At 37.9% G+C, this 19,864-nt stretch overlaps 1 protein-coding gene across 4 annotated transcripts in view; it reads right to left on the bottom strand.

The window, feature by feature from the left end:
* The window catches only part of gulp1b (GULP PTB domain containing engulfment adaptor 1b), a 108,895-nt gene that overhangs the window by 22,189 nt on the left and 66,842 nt on the right, over positions 1-19,864 (bottom strand). For all 4 annotated transcript variants that reach the window (XM_079627636.1, XM_079627638.1, XM_079627639.1 and 1 more), the window contains exon 2: positions 5,109-5,192. In XM_079627636.1, coding sequence (XP_079483762.1) covers positions 5,109-5,136 — 28 coding nt within the window. In that variant the 5' untranslated portion in view covers positions 5,137-5,192. The remainder of the gene's footprint in view (positions 1-5,108; positions 5,193-19,864) is intronic.

Below are 19,864 nucleotides of genomic sequence, written 5' to 3'. Positions count from 1 at the left end.
ATAACGCACAGAACGGCCAGCCTGAGCGGACAATTACGACCCCAACTCATCTAAAAAGCAGTGTCTGGAAATATTTTGGGTTCTACACCGTAGATAGCAAAGTAACCGTTAAAGATAAGGTTCTTCTCTAAACATTGACGCACAAATACCTGTGTGTGCCAGGCAGGTCTGTGCGCTCCGAACGTGTGTTCTCCACCGCAGGGAACATCGTCAATAAAAAGAGCCGCAGATCCAGATCAAGTTGATAGATTGGCGTTTCTAGCAATCCTGCTGCTGTTTAAGTTGTCACGTTATTGTTTGTGCCGTGCTGTTCCGATTCAGTTTTTTTTTCTTCCATGTAGCCTAATTTTGTGATTGGCTATGCATAGGCACTTCATATAGATTAAGTTGATAACCTGCTGTTTTAAACATTAAGTCAACATTTTTTTTCAGACAGGCTATGGCCTGAGTCCTGTTTATCACTGTCAGACTGTTAATAAATTTGTGATCGAATCTCCATTACTGTGTTCTTTTTTTTTTTTTTTTTTTGTGGGGCTCGTATATATTCGAATATATTCTAATACATTTCTTGATATTTGATATCCGTTCGAATTTGATTTTTCTCAAAAGTGACAGCCCTAGTCTCCTTCATCCTCGAACTGATCCACTGATCAAGGAGATCCAAGGCAAACCAAAGCCATTGAAGCCTGGTACGTATAGAAGGTTAAATGGTTCCCTAAATTAATGTTGCATCCCATAAGGGAAATGTTTTCAGCTTTGCAGATTCATGGTGTCCCTTATTTTCATGGTGACTTTAACTTGATAAGTGTTGTTTTCTTCAATAATCTGATTAACACCGCCTTAGCCACATTTTGAGCCAAGGAAAACCCTGGACACCACAACCTGTTACGGCAAAACATAGCAACATAATTATTCACAGAATTCAAGGTACAGAGTCTCTACTTAGAAAATTGCTGAGTCATGCGACCTCCAAAATTCATAATATTGATCTACTAGGTCATTTCAATATTTTTAAATATTAAAGCAAATATAAGTGAAACCACAATGGTCCAATTAACAGGTTCATGTAGTTCATTGGTCTTTAAACTAAAAAATAATAAACTTGGTGCAAAGGAGACAGGTCCATTTTTAGCTTTACCCTTTGCTTTTCTCTGTACCTCACTGAGCCATGAAAAGGTTACTGCACCGCAGGACATCTCTGTCCAGAGCTTAGGTCTAAAGGTCATTTGTAATGCTCCCACCGATTAGCTGTCAGTTTAAACACAAATAATCATAAAGGGTAGGGGTGTAACGGTACATGTATTCGTACCGGACCGTTTCGGTACAGGACTTTCGGTACGGTTCACATGTGCACCGAATGCAATCTTTCACGTAAATTAGGCTAGTTTTGTGTGCGGAACATGCCGCGTTTCATGTCAATTCCGAGTTTCCACACAAACATATTAAGTGTCGGAAGTCTCCGCGTTGCACTGATTAAATCGGATTAATCGTTTTTGTGATTCAAATACATGTAAAATATTACCATAACATCTGTCTTCCTGTGTGCGGAAATTTGTTTATGTTGCTGTGACAACGAAACGCGCGCATGCGCGCCTGTGTTAAGAGCGCTTGTTGCTCCATGCGCGCTGATGTGCTCATCTGTTGACATTTCCAAATGCCTTTCAGTTGCTTAATAAAAGCGAGCTTTCCACACAAACAAACGTACATGTGTCATTAGTATGAGAAAAAAAATGGGATTTTAACTCTCGGGTCGGGCTCGGACATAAATATCTTTATGCCTGTCGGGCTTGGGTCGGGTTCGGTTACTGCTGTCTAAAATCTACTGCCTAAAATTTGGCCCGATCACCACATACACGGCACGCTCGCTAGCGTCATGGCCAATATTGGTTTAAGAGTATTTTATTTAGTGGAGAACTTTGCAGCAGTATTTTATTTCTTATTCTTTTTTTATTTTATAATTTTTTTTTTAATTATATTTTATTAAAAAGTGTGTTTAAAAAAGTGTTAACAAATTGTTAAAAAAAAGTTTATAGTAAACAACCAGCAGTTTAATGTTTTGCATTTCTTTCCCTTACTGTACCGAAAATGAACCGAACCGTGACTTTAAAACCGAGGTACGTACCGAACCGTGATTTTTGCATACCGTTACACCCCTAATAAAGGGTAAGCATTCAAAACAACTGGTGAAAAGCAAGTGCATTGATGAGGTCACTTAATGTGCATTAATTTAGAGTTATTATCATGCCAAGCTTATTTATCTTGTGAACATGATATCAGTTTCAACCTTTTGCAAAAGAATAGCAAAACTTCACCTAAATAAAGGTCATCCCTGGTGGCAAACCGTCTAGGTTACGACTGCAACCTCTGTTCCCTGAGAACAGGGAACGAGACACTGCGTTGATGACGCTATTGGGGAATGCCCTCCATGTGAACTAGTGTCTGAAAAACTATCCAATCACGGTAATCGAATTTGACCGGCGAAAGCCTGTGACGTCACTACTAGTGCGAGCCGGAAGTATAAAAGGGGCGCCTAGAGAACATTTCATTCACTTTCATCTGAAGGGACTGTTCATCAGGCATCCCTGAAAAGCATGGCTAATGATGCAGTGTCGCAGTTCTAAGTACAGTCGTAACCTAGACATTCCTTTTCGAAAGTGAACTCGTACTGTCTATGACGCTATTGGGGAACGAAGTACAATCCCACCATGCTAAGGGGAATGCATGCCAATTAAGGCTCATGACAAAACGTCAAAACTGGCAGTTTCAACCTGTAAAGCCAAGAAAACACTCCTCCTTCTGGTCACATACAGGTTGTCAATGACATTATTCCCTAAGGTCACTGCCCAAGCTATAAGCCTCAAAGAGGCCTCCAAACAAGGAAAAGCCTACCAAGGCCGCTCAAACCTGTTGGCTTGAAACCAACAGCTTCCATGGAAGGGGTTACTTTATGGGAATATGGCCAGGGGGTCCGAAAGGAGTCCTGTCCAGTCACTTTCTGAGGGGGGCATAAAGTTACATAAAGTCAACCCCATATGCCACCAGGGAGGCTGACCTGATCAAATCTACTGACCTAGTCCACACACTTCTTGAAACGCTTATCACTTGACATAATTGTTCTTACCTTTTTTAGGTGATTGCAAATCAGACAAAACATTCCCTGAAGACGAAAAGAGGATGACATGTTCTCTAGGCGCCGCTTTTATACTTCCGGGTCGCACTAGTAGTAACGTCATAGGCTGTCGCCAGTCAAATTCGATTGCCATGATTGGATAGTTTTTCAGACACCGGTTCACGTGGAGGGCGTTCCCCAATAGCGGCATCGACACAGTGTGAGATCCCTTTCGAAAGGGAAACACCGTGTTTCACCAAGGTAGTTTCCACTGGTCATCCTGATTTTAATAGTTTTAGAGGGGGTTTGGTCCGTCAGTGAGATTTAAACCAGCTAAAAGCAGTTAACCAACCAAGATCAGATAACCTCATGCTTGTTTTTAAATTGTTACAATTAAAAACAATTATTTATAAAAATAACTTGCAGAATATTTTCAATATTTAAAGCGTTTTCTCAAAATCTCACAAATCTCATTTGTAAAGTAACGCCTTAAAAATCAGCACACCTTTACCACAATTCTACATATCCATAACACTATCGGCACTGATTTCTTGATTCAATTCTCATTCGGAAAATGTTTATTTAAACTATGTTTTATTAACAAAGTTCGGGAGGAGCACGTTCAGATAATTAACACGAGTGGAGTGCACTCAGCAATCAATGATAAGAGGTATATACTGTATAGATTCAGCAGTCTCACCTCGATCCATTGACAGTTTAGCAGCATCCCTCCATCGCCCCTTCTCCACACTTCTAGTCCTAACCACTTACATACGGAGGGGGAGTACTCTGGGTTCAGGCCGAACTCCAAGCTCTCCCCCCCGGACAGCACGCCAAATACGCATTAAACCCACTCTAATTGTATGAAAGTATGAACTCGTGAATTACCTGTTACCTTATTTCAGTTACAATGTACATAATCACCTAATAATGCACTGTAGCACATTCAAGGTTCATTTATACATTGGGTTATAGAATTGCAATTTAAAATTTTGGTGGGAAAATAATAAGGTCTGTAATTAATATTAAAGAGGGAAAAAGTATGTAAATATAGATAAATTCTTTAACAGTTTAAGAATATTTATGTACTGGGGAGGCATGAATCATTCAAATTCATACAGTATGCATTTATGCCTAAAACAATTATATTCCTTTTGAACCGTTTGTCATTAATAGGGCAAATGGTGCAGAACAGTTTACACACAGCAAACTGTCCCTCGGTGACTGTAAAGGTCAATGAATGTGAAGTCTCACGTAATTTCTAGTTCGTTAAGCAGCATTATCACCTTCTGAGAAAGAGTCGTGAGTGAGAGTGCCTGTTTGGACTTAACGATAATTTCAGGGAACGAGCAAATCCCAGTAGAGAGCTATGAAATATTCAAAGCAACCTACTACTGCAGTGTCTGTGGCTGGAGATAAACTCGCCAAACGTGGGCTGTGACCATGCCAGCAAGTCCAGAGGCTCTTCTGTCACTGCCATTAATAAAACATTAGCCTAGAAGGCACACTTTCTGTGGGAAGTAAGCAAACCTATGTCACCTATGAATCCAGTTCTGTCAATGATGTTCAAATTATCCAAAGTGTGTGTGTTGAGGAGTTTTGGAATTGAAAACAAAGAACAGAGATGAGTGCCAGAAATGAAGCTTTGAAAACCTGCATGAAGTGTGGGGGTGAAACTTGATTTTAGCAAGTTTAAATGCAGTTTGGGTCTGGAAGTAATTACTTTCCCAAAGAAAATATGTTAGGAACTGCATCCCTTATGGTGCACCAAACGAACGTAATTAGATACAAAAAATACAAAACATTTTAGCCAACATGTTCTTCAATGACTTTTCTTTCAGGAAAATGTAATGTAACCGTGAATTCTGTCACTCAAAACAAGTTTATATATAAACAGTCTGTAGTTCAACCAGCCTCATAAATGCACATTCATCTTCATCAGTCAGTCAGGCTTGTTGGCATATTGGCAGCTGACATTGCAGGAATTCTATTTTCATACCCTTTCTCCTGTTAAAAGCCCTGTTCATTCTGCAGAGTTTGAGAAGTGCCTGTGTGGTGAGGACGGACTCCAATGAGAAACCACCTGCAGAAAGCACAGAGGAACAGAATGATTGTGAAAAAGCGGTGTAATTCTCAATGAAATCATCACTGTCAAAGGGTTTTTGATTTCGTCAATAACAGATGCAAAACAATATATATACACACTACGGTACAAAAGTCTTAGGCCCGTTAGTATTTTCACCCCTCAAATTTTTTTTTAAGCCAGTTATTTGTATCCTTTGCTGTAGTGTGTCAGTGAGAAATATCAATTTACATTTCCAAACATTAATTTAGCCATTAATTGTAATAATCCAGTGAGATTTTTGCATGCACAAGGAGTCTGACAACAGCCGGTGCGCTCCGCACAAAGATGATGGATCCCACATCATCAAGTCCAAGTCCACTTTTGTCCTAGGTGCACTTAAACATATGTTTTAATGTAGTTCTGCAGGTTTATTATAATTAATGGCTTGGAAATATAAAATTATATTTCCTAACGACACACTACAGAAAAATATATAAATAACTGGCTTAAAACCATTTTTTGAGGGGTGAAAATACTAAAGTGTCTAAGACTTTTGCACAGGACTGTTTACACACACATATATATATATATATATATATATATATATATATATTTCCTCTTTTGTTCTTTAAATGTAGTCTATATTTCATTGTCACATTTATTATTTTAGTAAATTTTACTTTTTAAACAACAAATTTATACTATAAAAAGTAAAATTTACTAAAATAATAAATGTGACAATGAAATATAGACTACATTTAAAGAACAAAAGAGGATATAGAGATACATATTTATATATATAAAGAGTCAAAGTTCACCAAAATGTAACTTTTCATAAAACTTTCAATACTAACTGTATCTGCAAGCTTGTAGTTTATGTTTACACTATAGCTAGTACATACAAAACCACCAAACAATTAATCATTTAAAAGTTAAAAAGTGGAAAACTTAGGGGCCATTTACACTGCACCGATTTAAACTAAAAAACTAAAACTTTTTATGCTTTTTGGCTGTTCGTTTATACGACAACAGCGTTTTGGGAGCTTGAAAACTCAAACTTTGGAAAACGGGTTTTAAAGTGCATGTTTTTTTAAACAAAATTATATTGTCTCAGTTTAAACTACACAAATGTGAATTTGTGAAAACGGTGTTGTCATGCATGCGCATTACGTGCATACTGTATGTGGTGGTTACAAAAATATATAAAGGAAAAGAAAAAAGAAAAATTAGAAAAATATGTTGTTGTCATTGAAAAAAAAAACTGAATGTCATTAATGCATACTGTATGATTTTGGATGATGGCGATTGGTATTCCTTGCCTATGGACGATGGATCATTTGATTATTTTTGCCTTGGGACTTTTTCACCTGCTGGGGGAGGGGGGCGCGCTGCTCAGACAATACAGAGACTCAGATGATGTTGCAGCAGCTCCGTGTCCTGTGTCTTTTATTGACTGTATATCTCCCCTCACCAGGTATGATACGAGTAAATTGTCGTGGAAATACACTTTATATAAGTCAAGGCTGTAAAAAATGGCAAGTGTCATTCTTTGAAGTGTATTAATTGTTAATTTATATATGTCTAAAAGTTTGTTTCAAGTTAACCATGTGTGTGTATCACGTTTGCAACTGGTGAATGCTAAACTGATGGCAGAGACCATGCGGTCATAGAAGGGTGAAATTTAAAAAAAAAATTAAATTAATGTATTTTTCTGTATATTGTGCCTTTTTCTAAAGAAATAATCAGTTGTTATATGTTTATTGATAAATGAGAATGCAGAAATATTTGCATTAAGCTCAGACAATACAGAGACTCATCAATTGCAGCAGCTCCGTGTCCTGTGTCTTTTATTGACGGTATATCTTCCCTTACCAGGCGGTGAGGGTACTACACATATTACAGTCTATAAGTGCTTCTCTACAAAGTGACATCGCCAACTACTGGCCTGGCACGCATAATACAGCATTTTTAATAGTTTTCACAGATCCATGTGAACAGGGATCGTTTTGACAATGTTGTCGCCGGGACGCGAAAGCGCAAAGGAAAACGTTGCAGTCGTGTTAATGTTGCCTTAGTGCCCGTCAGTGACCATGGCAGAACTATACCCTGAGGAGGTTGTGGATTCAATCAGAGGTAGTGTGATCCAGCAGGTACGGAGTTGCTGAGATAACAAACCTGCCATTACCATTGCACCCTCGAGCAAGACACTTAACCCCAGTGAGAGTTTGCTGCAGCTACTCTCTCGTCAATTAGAGTGGTAAATGTCACTTACACTTTGAGTGTTGAATGACAATCCTGTGCAAAGTGACTAAAAATATTTTACATCCGTTTAAAAGTATCCCGGCATAGTTTGCTCATACAGGATTTCTGTGGTTCAGAATATAGCCACCCTTAGTTATATAGGTGGCATCAATTCCCACTTTTGCTGTGAAGTGTTTGGTTGATGTTGAGTCGATGAGTGAGATGACATAGAAATACACAAGATCAAAGCCTCAAAGAAACGTTGGAGGCTGAGGATGTCAAAAATGCTGAACCAAACACACTCAATATCAAAAAGTAAATTCCTAAGGGCCGATCCTTTTGCAATAGAACAAACACACCTCAGAGACACCACGCAATTGACGTACTGCAAACACAGCGGAACATATGCCATATGAAATAACAGTCAGAATTTTTTTTAATTGTCATATTTTAGTATCACATTTGATTGCCTCATATAGTATAATACAGAAGAATTTGGAGTTCACACGCAAAGAAACGGAGAAAAATTATGCAAATTGGAGCAGTTGCTGCAATTTTTATGACCAAAAAGTAAGATCAATAGCTTGTAATGTAAATTACTTATATTTTTAGAACTTTATATCTATCTTTATAACTATCACGTACAGGCTTAGATCTACAATGACGGTAGAGAGATGGATCAATTCAAACAGGTGAGTTCATTAGTGAAGCGGCAGGAACACAGTCCACTAACAGGTAAGATGATCAATAGAAAGATAAATGAGAGTTTGAGCTTGTTGAGCTTGTCTAACAGGTTTGCAGAGCAGACACACACATGGGATCAGAAGAGGAGACGTGGGATGACTATAGATAACGGCTTAGATGACTGGATCGAGTTTACAATGTTGGTAGAGTCTCACAGGAAATTCTAGCAGGTAAGTAGCGAGGCAAGTGAGTCTGTAGCATCAGACAAAGACTGAGTGTGTGCGTGCTACTTATGGTGCTGGTGATAAGGGCAGAGGAGTGTCAGGTGTGCATGGTCAATACTCCACGTAAGGGTGTGTTTACACGACACTGTTTTCAACTGAAAACTGAAAACTTTTTATGAGTTTTGGCCGCATAAGTCACAACACGTCTTTTTTGGGGCCTGAAAATGCAAGCTTTTGAAAACTGATTTCAAAGTTCTTTTACCGTTTCTGTGTAAGTTACAAAAATGCGAATTTGTGAAAACAGTGACGTCATGCGCATGTGTTTTACATGGTCACGCATGCATATTACATGTTCGTGTGGTGTTTCTTGACAAAGTGACATCGCCAACTACTGGCGTGGCATGCATTATACAGCCTTTCTAGTAATTTTTGCAGATCAGTGTAAACAAGGATCATTTTGATAATGTTGTCGTCTGTTTTTAGTACATCATTGTCTTGTAAACATACCCTTTATCGTCGTAAACATAGGCTTTCTAGGGTTAAGGCTGCTGTGATGACTCTGATGATTACATTACTTGCTGTCTTTGCAGTGTTCGAGCAATGTCATCTCTACTGAAAGCAGTTGATTTGCTGCAAAGCTTCCAGATCATTCTAATGGTGCTCAATGGCTAACCTGTAAGTCTTAATCTGATTTTTTTAGTTTTTTTTTTAATAGAGAATAACCTGTGACTACAGCATCTCCGTGTAATAGTGAAACTGGGAGTTTTATTACAAAACCACAAAGTTAGCACCTTATTGCTGAGAATCATTATGCTTTCAGTAGCAAAGCTGTTTTATTTATACAATTCACAGAGGTTGAAAACAAATTTCTAATGATTCTAGTCTCTATAGTCTCTGCCAAAATATAAAGTTTCCACTTCAATAAAAAAAGCTGTGAGTTTTAGTGCAAGCATATACAGGCATGTCTGCTTCATAATACAACATAAAAAAGTTATCTTTGTGGGCAAAGTTGTCGCCCTCGCCTTGCAGTGGTTTGGAATTCCAAGGGGAATTGGATAGATGTGTTTAGAGGTTGGATATCCAGATATTGGGTATCTAATTTAAAAACACATTTGGCTCAGAAAGGATGTGATAGTGTGGATTTTTGTGTTTTCGCGTGTGCAACAAATTCCGATCTGTGTCAGATGTGAGGGGGGAAAAAACGTAGATGATTGAAAATTGTGTCAGTGTAAACGCAGCCAATGACAGGAGTCAAGTGGCTTATATGAAGCCCTGAACCACAGTGAAACACATCTCTGCCTTTTATCTGAGTCAAAGCTTTGCTCTGTCTGAACTGCAGCGCAAAAGACCCTTGGCTCGAAATACTTCATATTGTGCTAGCACTTCAACTGTCAATCAAGAATCGTCTTCAGAGAAGAAAATGGAAGAATAAGAAAATATCGGAAATAGAATGTGCAGAAGACAGAACACCAATTTGACAGCCTGCGTTCAGAAAAGTTGCTAAGCCCGAGTATTCCTGCTTGAAGAGCTGCTTAATCTTTCAGTTCTGACAATCTTCCATTCAGGGTGAATGTGAAAAAAACGTATGAACTTAGAAAAAGAGAGAGGGGAAAAGCAACATTTAAAATATGCATGAAATGATACATTAAAAATGCCACTCGTGCATTTAAGGAAGGATTAGTTTAATGAGACACAAGGATTTATTACTCTTGACTGAGCATGACAGCCTATGTCCTAAAATGGCACATATAATCTCACAACGTTGACACGAGGCAGAGAGGATGTGATGCACGGGGACCTTTCCAAGTTCAGAAGTTTAAAGGCAATACATGTTGTTAAAATGAGAAACTCCAATAATAGTTGCTGCGCATTTCACATGGTCCTAATTATTTAGTTAATGTCTATGGAGAAAACCCTTCAGAACTAATTTTATATTTTACATACATTTTATATGTAAAATTAAAAATATTTACTTTATATACATTTGTTCATATACAAAAATGTGATGATACATAATTCAATTCTATCTTATCCAATTCAATCTCAATATCAAACTATTCAAATTAAATATCTCAAAATCAGTTGAGATCTGAAACTCTAGCAGATATGCGAGACAAAACATTTAAAAAACATTGATATTTCTTTCTTATGGATTACATTAAATGTACTGTATACAAAAACAATCAAAATGACAGCGATTTGTCTTTAACAAAACACTTTCTTTCAAATAATTGTCTTTGCATTAGCTAGCAAAGTATTAATGACATGGTTACATATATAAGAACTCTAATACTTTCACTTCACAGCTTTTGCACACAACATAACCAAGGAAATTAATGTAATTAGTAATGTCACATTACTAATATGCCTGTTTTTTCTTAAAGTTGAAGAATATGTTGTTTTACAAATTCTAGTAAAAATATTTTGATCCCAATTATCCGTACTCACCATTACAGATTGTTCAGCCCATTCACCACAGTATTTTTAGCAGGTGTGACAGGCTAACAAAGGAGGCATTTAAAATAATTCAGGAACATTTTTTTCTTCTTTTAAGCACATTACCCATTCTTGACAAGACCGCACAATTCAAGTCCATTAAAGTGTATTTTTGCTTCTGACGTTATATGAGTGTCTCAGCCAAGTGTTGTACTCGCTTTTTGACAAATTTGAAATGTGTTATCAGTGAAGGATGAGGTTTGAAGTTGATTTTATATATTTAAATACACACAGATATCTGAAAAATAATGGGTTCAATTATATTTCTTATGCAAAGACGGCTCAGTGGCCTGAAACTGAAAAACACTCTTGACAAAGTAATTTAAAGTTGAGGCGTGAAATGCTATAGAGATGGGTAGCAGGGAGCATAGGAAGCAATCTCATTCCAATCATATTCCATTTCAGGATACACATCAAATCACATTTAGCTGCAGATTATAAATTGGTCTGGAAATAAGTGTAGTGATTTCCAAGGACCTAAGTGAAATGGTTTGCACAGACACACACATGCCAATAACTGTGACAGGAATCAGATTTTGACCGGGAGAGCCTGATGTCCTGAATCTTCATGAAGTTTTAATGGGGTGCACTTGTTCAATCTTTTCACACATTAAATGCTCCTTATTCGTAATCTCTGCAGGGATGGCATGCTTGTAAATGGATGAAAGCTTATATATATATGACATAAGCTAAATCACTATTACCTTGCAGCACCCCGGGCAACCCTCAAACTCTACCTAGGGGCTTTCGCACTGGAGGAACCTTTTCATAGTTTCTAGAACTATTGGCGGAAGTACAACTTTTTTGGCGTGTTCGCACAGCAGGAACTAGGAACGATTTTAGTTCTAAGAACTTTTTTTGGAGGAACTAATTTAGCACCTACTTCAGAGTAGGGTCTAAATCAGCAATATTAGGAACTACCAGTGACGTTAGTGTACGCTGATTGGCCGAACGCCAATTAGAAAAGTTCTATCTAATATCGTATAAGACAGGACTGTTAGACAGATTGTAAACAAATTAACACATAGAATGCGAGCACTGTGTGCTCAGGCTCTGGCTGGCGTTCTCAGTACTGTCAGTTTAAAGGTCCGCCGCGCTGTCAAAATAAAAGTCACAACAACAAGCATGGCTTATGTCACTTCAGAGTTATTACAGGTGTTGCAAACGCAACCAGGAAAATGTTCCAAAGAGAACCATTCTCGGGGAACCACCCTGGTGGCTAGTTCCTAGAACTACCCAGTACCCTTATGTTGGTTTCTTGTTTTGCTTAGATGTCCCTGAAAGTTATATATAAAGTAAATGTATCATCTTATATAGCCAGCACATCCGACATCTACTCTGACTCTGCCAGGTATACTTTCAGGAGTACAGGTTGAGCAAAGTCAAAGATAAATTATTTTGACAAGAAAATGACCAGATGAGAGTATATGAATAACCTTCATATATAAAGTTAAAACACTATCATTTATCACTTCAGGTTTCTGCTTTAAGACAGAGGACAAGCAATTTCTTCAGCATTGCCTCAAAAATTCATGACCTGCAGCTCTATTAAGCAAAAAAGGACATTGCTATCAATCAGTCACACATTTATTCTTTCGGTGACAGATACACTGTAGGCTTCTAGAGAACCAGTACTAAAATACGACAAGTATGAGGTCGTCCAGAGTACCTAGATGAAGGTCAGGTCATCACTCAAGAATTTTTTTCACACAGCAGATAGACGTGCAAAAATCTATGCAGGCTCTCACATCCCTTTTAAATCCATATTTTGGAGTCTGCACCCGGCTTTTTTTAAAGGTCCACCAAAGTGCCTTGAAACGCGCAACATTATTCAATGTGGTGACGTAAACTTCCACTGAAACAGGAAGACAGAGTGGGACATATCGAACAGCTCCTCACCCTTTTTAAAATAGCAAATAGCAAAAATAGTGTTTTGTTTATATCATAGCTCGGCCAGAGCCGTTGAGCTCGGTTTAGCTGCAGTTTCCTCCTAATCTCCTCCTAATCTCCTCCATTTCGCTTTAAAATCTAGCATTCTGTGCAGAAATGGGTCCGATACGTTTTGTGGTCTGCGCAGACTCTCGCATATGATCCGCTCTGTGTTGTCGTGTCTCTGGACCGGTGCAGACTGTGTGTGCACTGTGGCAGTTCGTGTGACACTAACGTGAATACGGACTTCATTCACCCCAATGGAACGCATATTTACACTGTCTGAATAATTCCCTATCCCCGCCTATATAGTGTACTATGTGCCATTCACTATGTAAAAAATAGTCAATGTGTGAACTAGTGACCGAATACAGCTTCAGCTCCATAAGTGGCAGGACGCTTCAGATTCTAGAGAGCATTTGATTGGACAGAAAATCTGTTGAGAAGCTGAAGTGCAGAGTGATGTCATCAAAATCGTTGATACTGGCGGAAGTGAGAGACTAAGTTTTGAATGCTTATATCTTCTAAATGCGAATTTTGACATTGTTTTGGAGCACACTAGCTTATAGATAACAGTAAGGCTAACATCATACTAAAAGCTTTTTAACTTCAATTTTGATTTCATGGGGACTTTAAGTAGCTTAATCAAGACGGTCCTGGGCCACCAGCCTCACTATAAAGATAATGTCTGTCAACGAGCTTCAACATCTGCATTTTCTTGATAAACAGCTGGTCAACCAGCATTTAAATTGCTAGAAACTGGTCCATGACACAAAATTTTAGTGTAAAGTCTCCACAAATATTCAGAACTGTCAAAATGGCATAACATTTTTGTTCATTTGACAGAAACAAACATTCCATATAAGCTTGACAATTTGACAACTGTACTAATATTTACTTAGTACATATTAATATAAGATATTAATACATATTCATATTTTGTTATAACAAAAGAAAAAGAAAATGTCTTTATAGTCATTTTCTTACTCAATAAAATGAATACTTTTGTGATCACTTTACATAAAATAACTATATTATGATAACAAGATTTGCAATGTTATGTTGAACACATTAATATTTTGCTAACTTAAAGCATTGTGGTAAAAACTGTATACGCATGTGCAAGTCTGTCAGGACCACTATCGTCAAATATGATTGACAATTAGCATACAGTTTGGATTGGCGGTATGGTTCCGGTCTGGGCGAGAAATCCCTGCAGCCTAGCATGGATAAGAGCAGGGAGAGCAGCAATAACCCCCCTTAGGGTAAACAGAACAGAACCAACATGAATGTATGCAAATATATTGAATTCAAGATTTTAAAGTACAACATAGTTCGAGAATTTATTCTGATTCATGGGGAATCATAGCCTGGGAAAACCCAGACCACTCTCAGTTGTAACTGAGTTAGGGTCTGGCAAAGCTCCATAGACAATTCATTTCCACAGGGCGTCACCAACGGACGTCGGATAGAACTAAAACCAATCAGAGCGATGAATGACATGACGTATGCAGAGCGACGGAGAAACATCTCGAGACTCTCAGCAATTCTCTGTTTGTGTTAACGAAAATTACAATTTTAAATCGCTTGAAACAGACGCGATAGCTGATTCGAACGAGTGATGTTGTGATGTTCCACGGCGGCATCCATCTTTGTAATGTACAAAATCTGCGTGACCGTCTCTGCTCTGTCGTCATCGTGTAAAGCCCGCCCCAACGTTTCTGATTGGTGCCGCGATTTCGACGGATTGGAAATGGGTTTCAATGGGCTCTTTGCCAGACCCACTTGCAGAGCAAATCTAAATTTGCCGGAAGTGGTCTGGGTTTTCCCAGGCTAGGGGAATCAGAATGTCAAATCCTGACTGGGCGAGAGGAGGAGCTGGGGATGGAGGAGGGTCATTAGCTCCTGAGAAACACGATAGCTGCTGATAATACTGAAGGTATTGATTTTAGTTTTAGATTCCGTCACTCACAGTTGAAGAGTACCTATAAAAATGACAGACCTCTACATGCTTTGCAAGTGGGAAAACCTGCAAAATTCAGCAGTGTATCAAATACTTGTTTTCCCCACTGTATACAGTGATAGGCGTCGCATTCCTATAGGTAGACGTGGATCAGCTGAGAGTCAGCTGATGCGAGCTTGACTAACGTGACCTGCCAGAACTAACGCTACCTTGATATTTATCTGCTGGTAACCAATATTTTTATTTTAATCATTATGTGTGAAATGTTAGACCAGGATAGAAAGTGTCTAGACACTGCAAATAGGTTTCAATACTTTTCTCCAAACCAGGTGTTCTAAATTACCCATTTCATAGAAAAAGACAAACACAATTCACTAGTTGTTTGCCTGGGAAAGTATAACAAGTCAATAGCCATCTCTGTGGAATGGATGGCTCCAACATTCAATTTCTGCTTCCAAACTATTAATCCAGAAAAGAAGTACTACAAATATGGAGACCAAAGGGGACGTGCTGCTCTGTGAAGCATATGATCTCATTATAAGGACTGTTAAGAAAGCCAATTAGGGTGTAAATCAGTAGATGGGACAATTCAGCATTGGATATGCAGCACAATGTCTTGCTGTACTGACAGAAATATAGAAAACTTCCCAAATCAGTACAGACAAAGACTTTTCAGGATGCAATCTGTCCTTTTAGGTGTTGTTTGTGTTGCACTTCCACACAAATTTGCCTTTTGGAGTGGACTTGGCATGCAGAATATCAAGGCTTTGTGTTATATGAAGGAAAGAACTTTGTTAATGATTGGTGGGGAGGTGTACTTAGCAAACGTGGCTCATATTGAAATTTTACTGTAGTCCTAGTGTATCGTTCAATGGGACAGTGGATCAACAGTGTATCAATGAGCTATACTGGCACGTTTCTAGGGTCCAAGTGCATAATCGAACACATACCAAGAGGCACGCCAGCGTTGCTCAGGTCTCATGGGCATACACTTGACAAGACAAAGCACCCTGGAATAATGAAGTAGGTTCATAAATCTTAGCCGGTGACTTGGATCATGCGTTAAATCTGTTTTTATAATTTCTCTCATCGTCATGGCTGTTTCTGCATGATAAGGACTTTCCCTGGTAAAATGCTGCAACTTCTCCAGTCACTTTTAAAATATGCCCATATTTTACTGTCAGGCATTGATTTCTGAGGGGCCGTTTTCTCTCCTCTGTGAGCAGCTGTAAAGCAGCTCAAGGACAGATTAAAGCAATTTCATTCATTTGGCTTGTTTTTCGTCAAATAAATTTGAATGAGCAAGAGGTAGCAGGAGCAGGCAAAAGCAAACTGAATGAATCTGATGCTCAGGTGGTCCTGTCAAATTTGATTCAGCTAAACACTGCAGCCAAAGGAATAACTGCTGGTTTTTATTTAGCTAAGGAACGTCAAATAATGAGACTCATTGAGGTTCTCTAAGGGAAACAAACATTTACTGCAAGTAAATAAGGGGTGTATCAGACTTCACATTGACCAATAACTAGTGTAGACATTTTTTGTATTACCATCCAAAATTGTTGTAAATGTTTTTTTGTAAAGCACTATAATTTGTTATTTAAAACAACAATTTGTTATTTCAAATGTTACGGAATGGTTGAAGTAATATCGCACAATGAAGGAGATTTAACTGGAGTAATATTTAATAGTAAACTTGGAGAACAACAAAGAATAAACAACCAAACACTATCTCAAAAGAGGGCGAACCGAGAATATGTGAGAACACGGCGTATATATATGTATATACACACACATATATACACACAGGACAAACAAACAAAGGGAACTAATGATATAATTAATGGACAACAGGTGAATTAAATTACTAATTGAACAGACTGGGAAAAACTAGGTCAAAGGGCAGAACTAACATGCTGAACACAATGGCAAAACAAGATATGCATGTAACATCATGGATATTTACAACCACATTTTAGCGACAGTTTATGTGTTATTGCCTATGTGAAAAAACTCCCTTGACCCCAGTGAAGTTTTATAATAAAGGAGGCATGCAAATATTTTTTTTACATTTCACCTGAGAAACAGTTATATTCTGAATATTGCTTATTATACTGGTGTAATATCTCTTTACCAAGGGAGGTAATCAATAACAGAGCATGTCCAAGCTGCTTTCAACAGCAGTATTATGAAAATCCATTTACATGCACATATAAACTCATTTTCAGGATTGTTGATATTCTGAAGCAACCTTCATTTCTCTCACCACTAGATACAGTTTTTTTTTTAAATCAACTAGATTTCGAGGTGCATATATGACTCTTTTTTTTCTAAAAGAAAAGAAAAACATGGTAGAGCCCACAGAGCTGCATTTTTGGAGCAGAACACTAAACAGAGCATATAATCCCTTAAGATACATTGTCCCTGCAAATGAGTGTGCGCTAAGGCTAGGTGATATGACTAAAGATAAGACTTAAAGAGAGAGTTCACCACAAAATAAAAATTCTGTCATCATTTATTCACTCATAAAAACTTGTTCCAAACCAGTTTCTTTTTTCTGCGAAACAAAAAGAAGGTTTTTTGAAGAATGTCTGTAACCAAAAGTTTTAGTTTTTTTTTTTTTTAATCATTGGCTTCTACTGTATGGACAAAGAAAAAAGACATTTCAAAAAGACATTTCTCAGAATATCTTATTTTATGTTACACAAAAGAAAGAAAGTCATACAAGTTTGAAACGACATGATGGTGAGTGAATTATGATAGAATTTTCATTTTTGGGCAAGCTATCCCATTAATGCGAAATAATGACTGCCCAACTCTGTAGTAAGAGCTTCCCAGGTTGAATCGATACATAAAACTTAGGCTACAGTTTAAACTGATTCACAGAAATTAATCTTTTTTTTGCTACTGACACTTTTAAAGGATCTCTGGACAGGACTAATGACATGATTTTTAGGAAAATGAATGGCTCAGTACAAAAAGCATTAAAATGATTGTGATATACAAATGTTGCTTTTTTTTTAAGCCAAAAAATATTGTGAATATACTGTATCATAAATATCCATTTAATCCTATGTATTTCTCATTCTGTAACAAGGCACATAGAGTGGGTTTTTCGTTGGTTTGTATTTTTAGTCAGTTATATTAAATGCACCATTTGATGAGTTGAAGGGCAGAAACAGGGAAACAAACTCATTGTAATGAGCATGTTTGTTCTCTACAAGAACTGCTAAAACACACCATGCTAGAATGTGACACAGGACAAGAAACAAACAAAAACAGCAATGATGTCTCTGTGCATGCTGCTATCCCCTTGGCAACAATACCATCATTACGTCAAAAAAGCAAATGGCAACAATTTATAATTTAGCATCATAAATAATGAAAGGCTCCTAAAATAATATCAGCCAGCAGATAAAATGTGGTCTGGAACAAAGACCCAGCAAATACCCGGCACATCATCTCATTTATGTAAACCAACACAGGGTAATGTACAGTACATGCCTGTGTTCAGCTTTTATTTTTGTGTTGATAATGAGCCAACCACCTAAACCTATGAGCTTGAATTCAGATATTATGGTTCATTTCTAATCATGTAGCTTGTCAAGGAAAGAGTACCGGTAATTGCAATGTTAAGTAGTTTAAAAACTCGAGCTACTCTTTTGTGTTTCATAAGAAAAAACACTAATGGTGTGTGTGTGTGTGTGTGTGTGTGTGTGTGTGTGTGTGTGTGTGTGTGTGTGTGTGTGTGTGTGTGTGTAATTACTTTGGGCAAAAAGAAGTGAAAGCGATGATTTAGCCACATATTTGTGCAGATATGCAGTACTTTCAAGGATACTTTTGTCATTCTTATACTGGCTATGTATGACTAACTAAAATAACATGAGAGCGCAAAGTGCAGCCTGGTCAAATAAGTGATAATAGTTTTAAAAATGCAAAGATTGGTTGCCAAACCAATCAAGGATTAATTGTCCTCTCATCTATTTGCCAATGTTCCCAACGTTGTAAAGAATGAGAAGTGCTGTAATTCAAATCTAGTGAAAACAGATCAACAGAAATTGATTTTACATCTTATTGATCTTACATTCACATGTGCCTTATTAATTTTAAATTCTTACATCCACATGTTGTCACGTAATGCTCTGAAACACGAAGGTTGAGGATCCAAATGCAGTTTTATTGAGCAGAGGGTAATCCAAAAACGTAATCCAGAAAACAGGCAAGAGGTCATAAACAACGGGTGATCAGTCCAAACAATAACAGGGTCACAGGCAAAAAGGAAAATCCAACGACAGGCAGAAACCAAGAACACGGGAATAACAGACAGAACGCTCAAAATTGCAGTACAAACACTAAACAAGACTTCGCAGAGAATGACAGAAAGAACCAGGCGTATAGGGGCCGTTTCTCAATACCAAGTACGCAAACTTCGGACTTGCGTCCTTGGTAGTTCAGACTTGCCAAGTTCGACTTAGGAGAACGAACTCCCGAGGACGAGAGGACGCATGTCCGGTTATTCTGCAAATGGAACAGCGGCGTTCTTGATCGCGTCACTCAGCATGCTCTGGCTACTCCGGTTATCTCTTTATGTATATTTTAGGCAACAATAAAACGAAATATGGTATAAAACAACACTCTGCCTCTTTTCATAAAAAAAAAAAAAAAAACTTAAACACTTCACTTTGCCCACAGCCAAAACAATTTGCCATGGAACAATTTATAGATTAATGAGACCAAAGATCGCCCGTTAGATATACACAAGACAAATTATATCTCATGTTTAACCACTAGACTAGCGACACCAGAGCCAGCGGCAAACATCAGAAGCACTAGCCGAGGAAAAGCTGTTCCAGTCGGGGTTATTGAGCGGTGAACGCCTGGATCTCACAACTCTGTAAGTTGTGAGATCCATGTAAACGTCAGATACATTTTTCAAATAGGCGCTATCTTTCTTTATAAATAAACCACAGATTTGAGCTTTAAACAACTACATTCTCGACTGAAACACTCTTAGAATTAGATTTCGTGACACGATAACAGTAGTATTTTGATATTACGCGGGTTTTCTCCTCTGCCATTGACTTGCTGGTGGTGTGAGATGCATTCTGGGATACCGGTCTATCTCAAGTCCGCACAAGTCACCTCTACATGAATCC

The sequence above is a fragment of the Phoxinus phoxinus genome, assembly GCF_949152265.1.
Source record: "Phoxinus phoxinus genome assembly, chromosome: 11".
In the NCBI taxonomy this organism is placed as follows: domain Eukaryota; kingdom Metazoa; phylum Chordata; class Actinopteri; order Cypriniformes; family Leuciscidae; genus Phoxinus; species Phoxinus phoxinus.
This window is presented reverse-complemented; position numbering and strand designations above follow the sequence as displayed.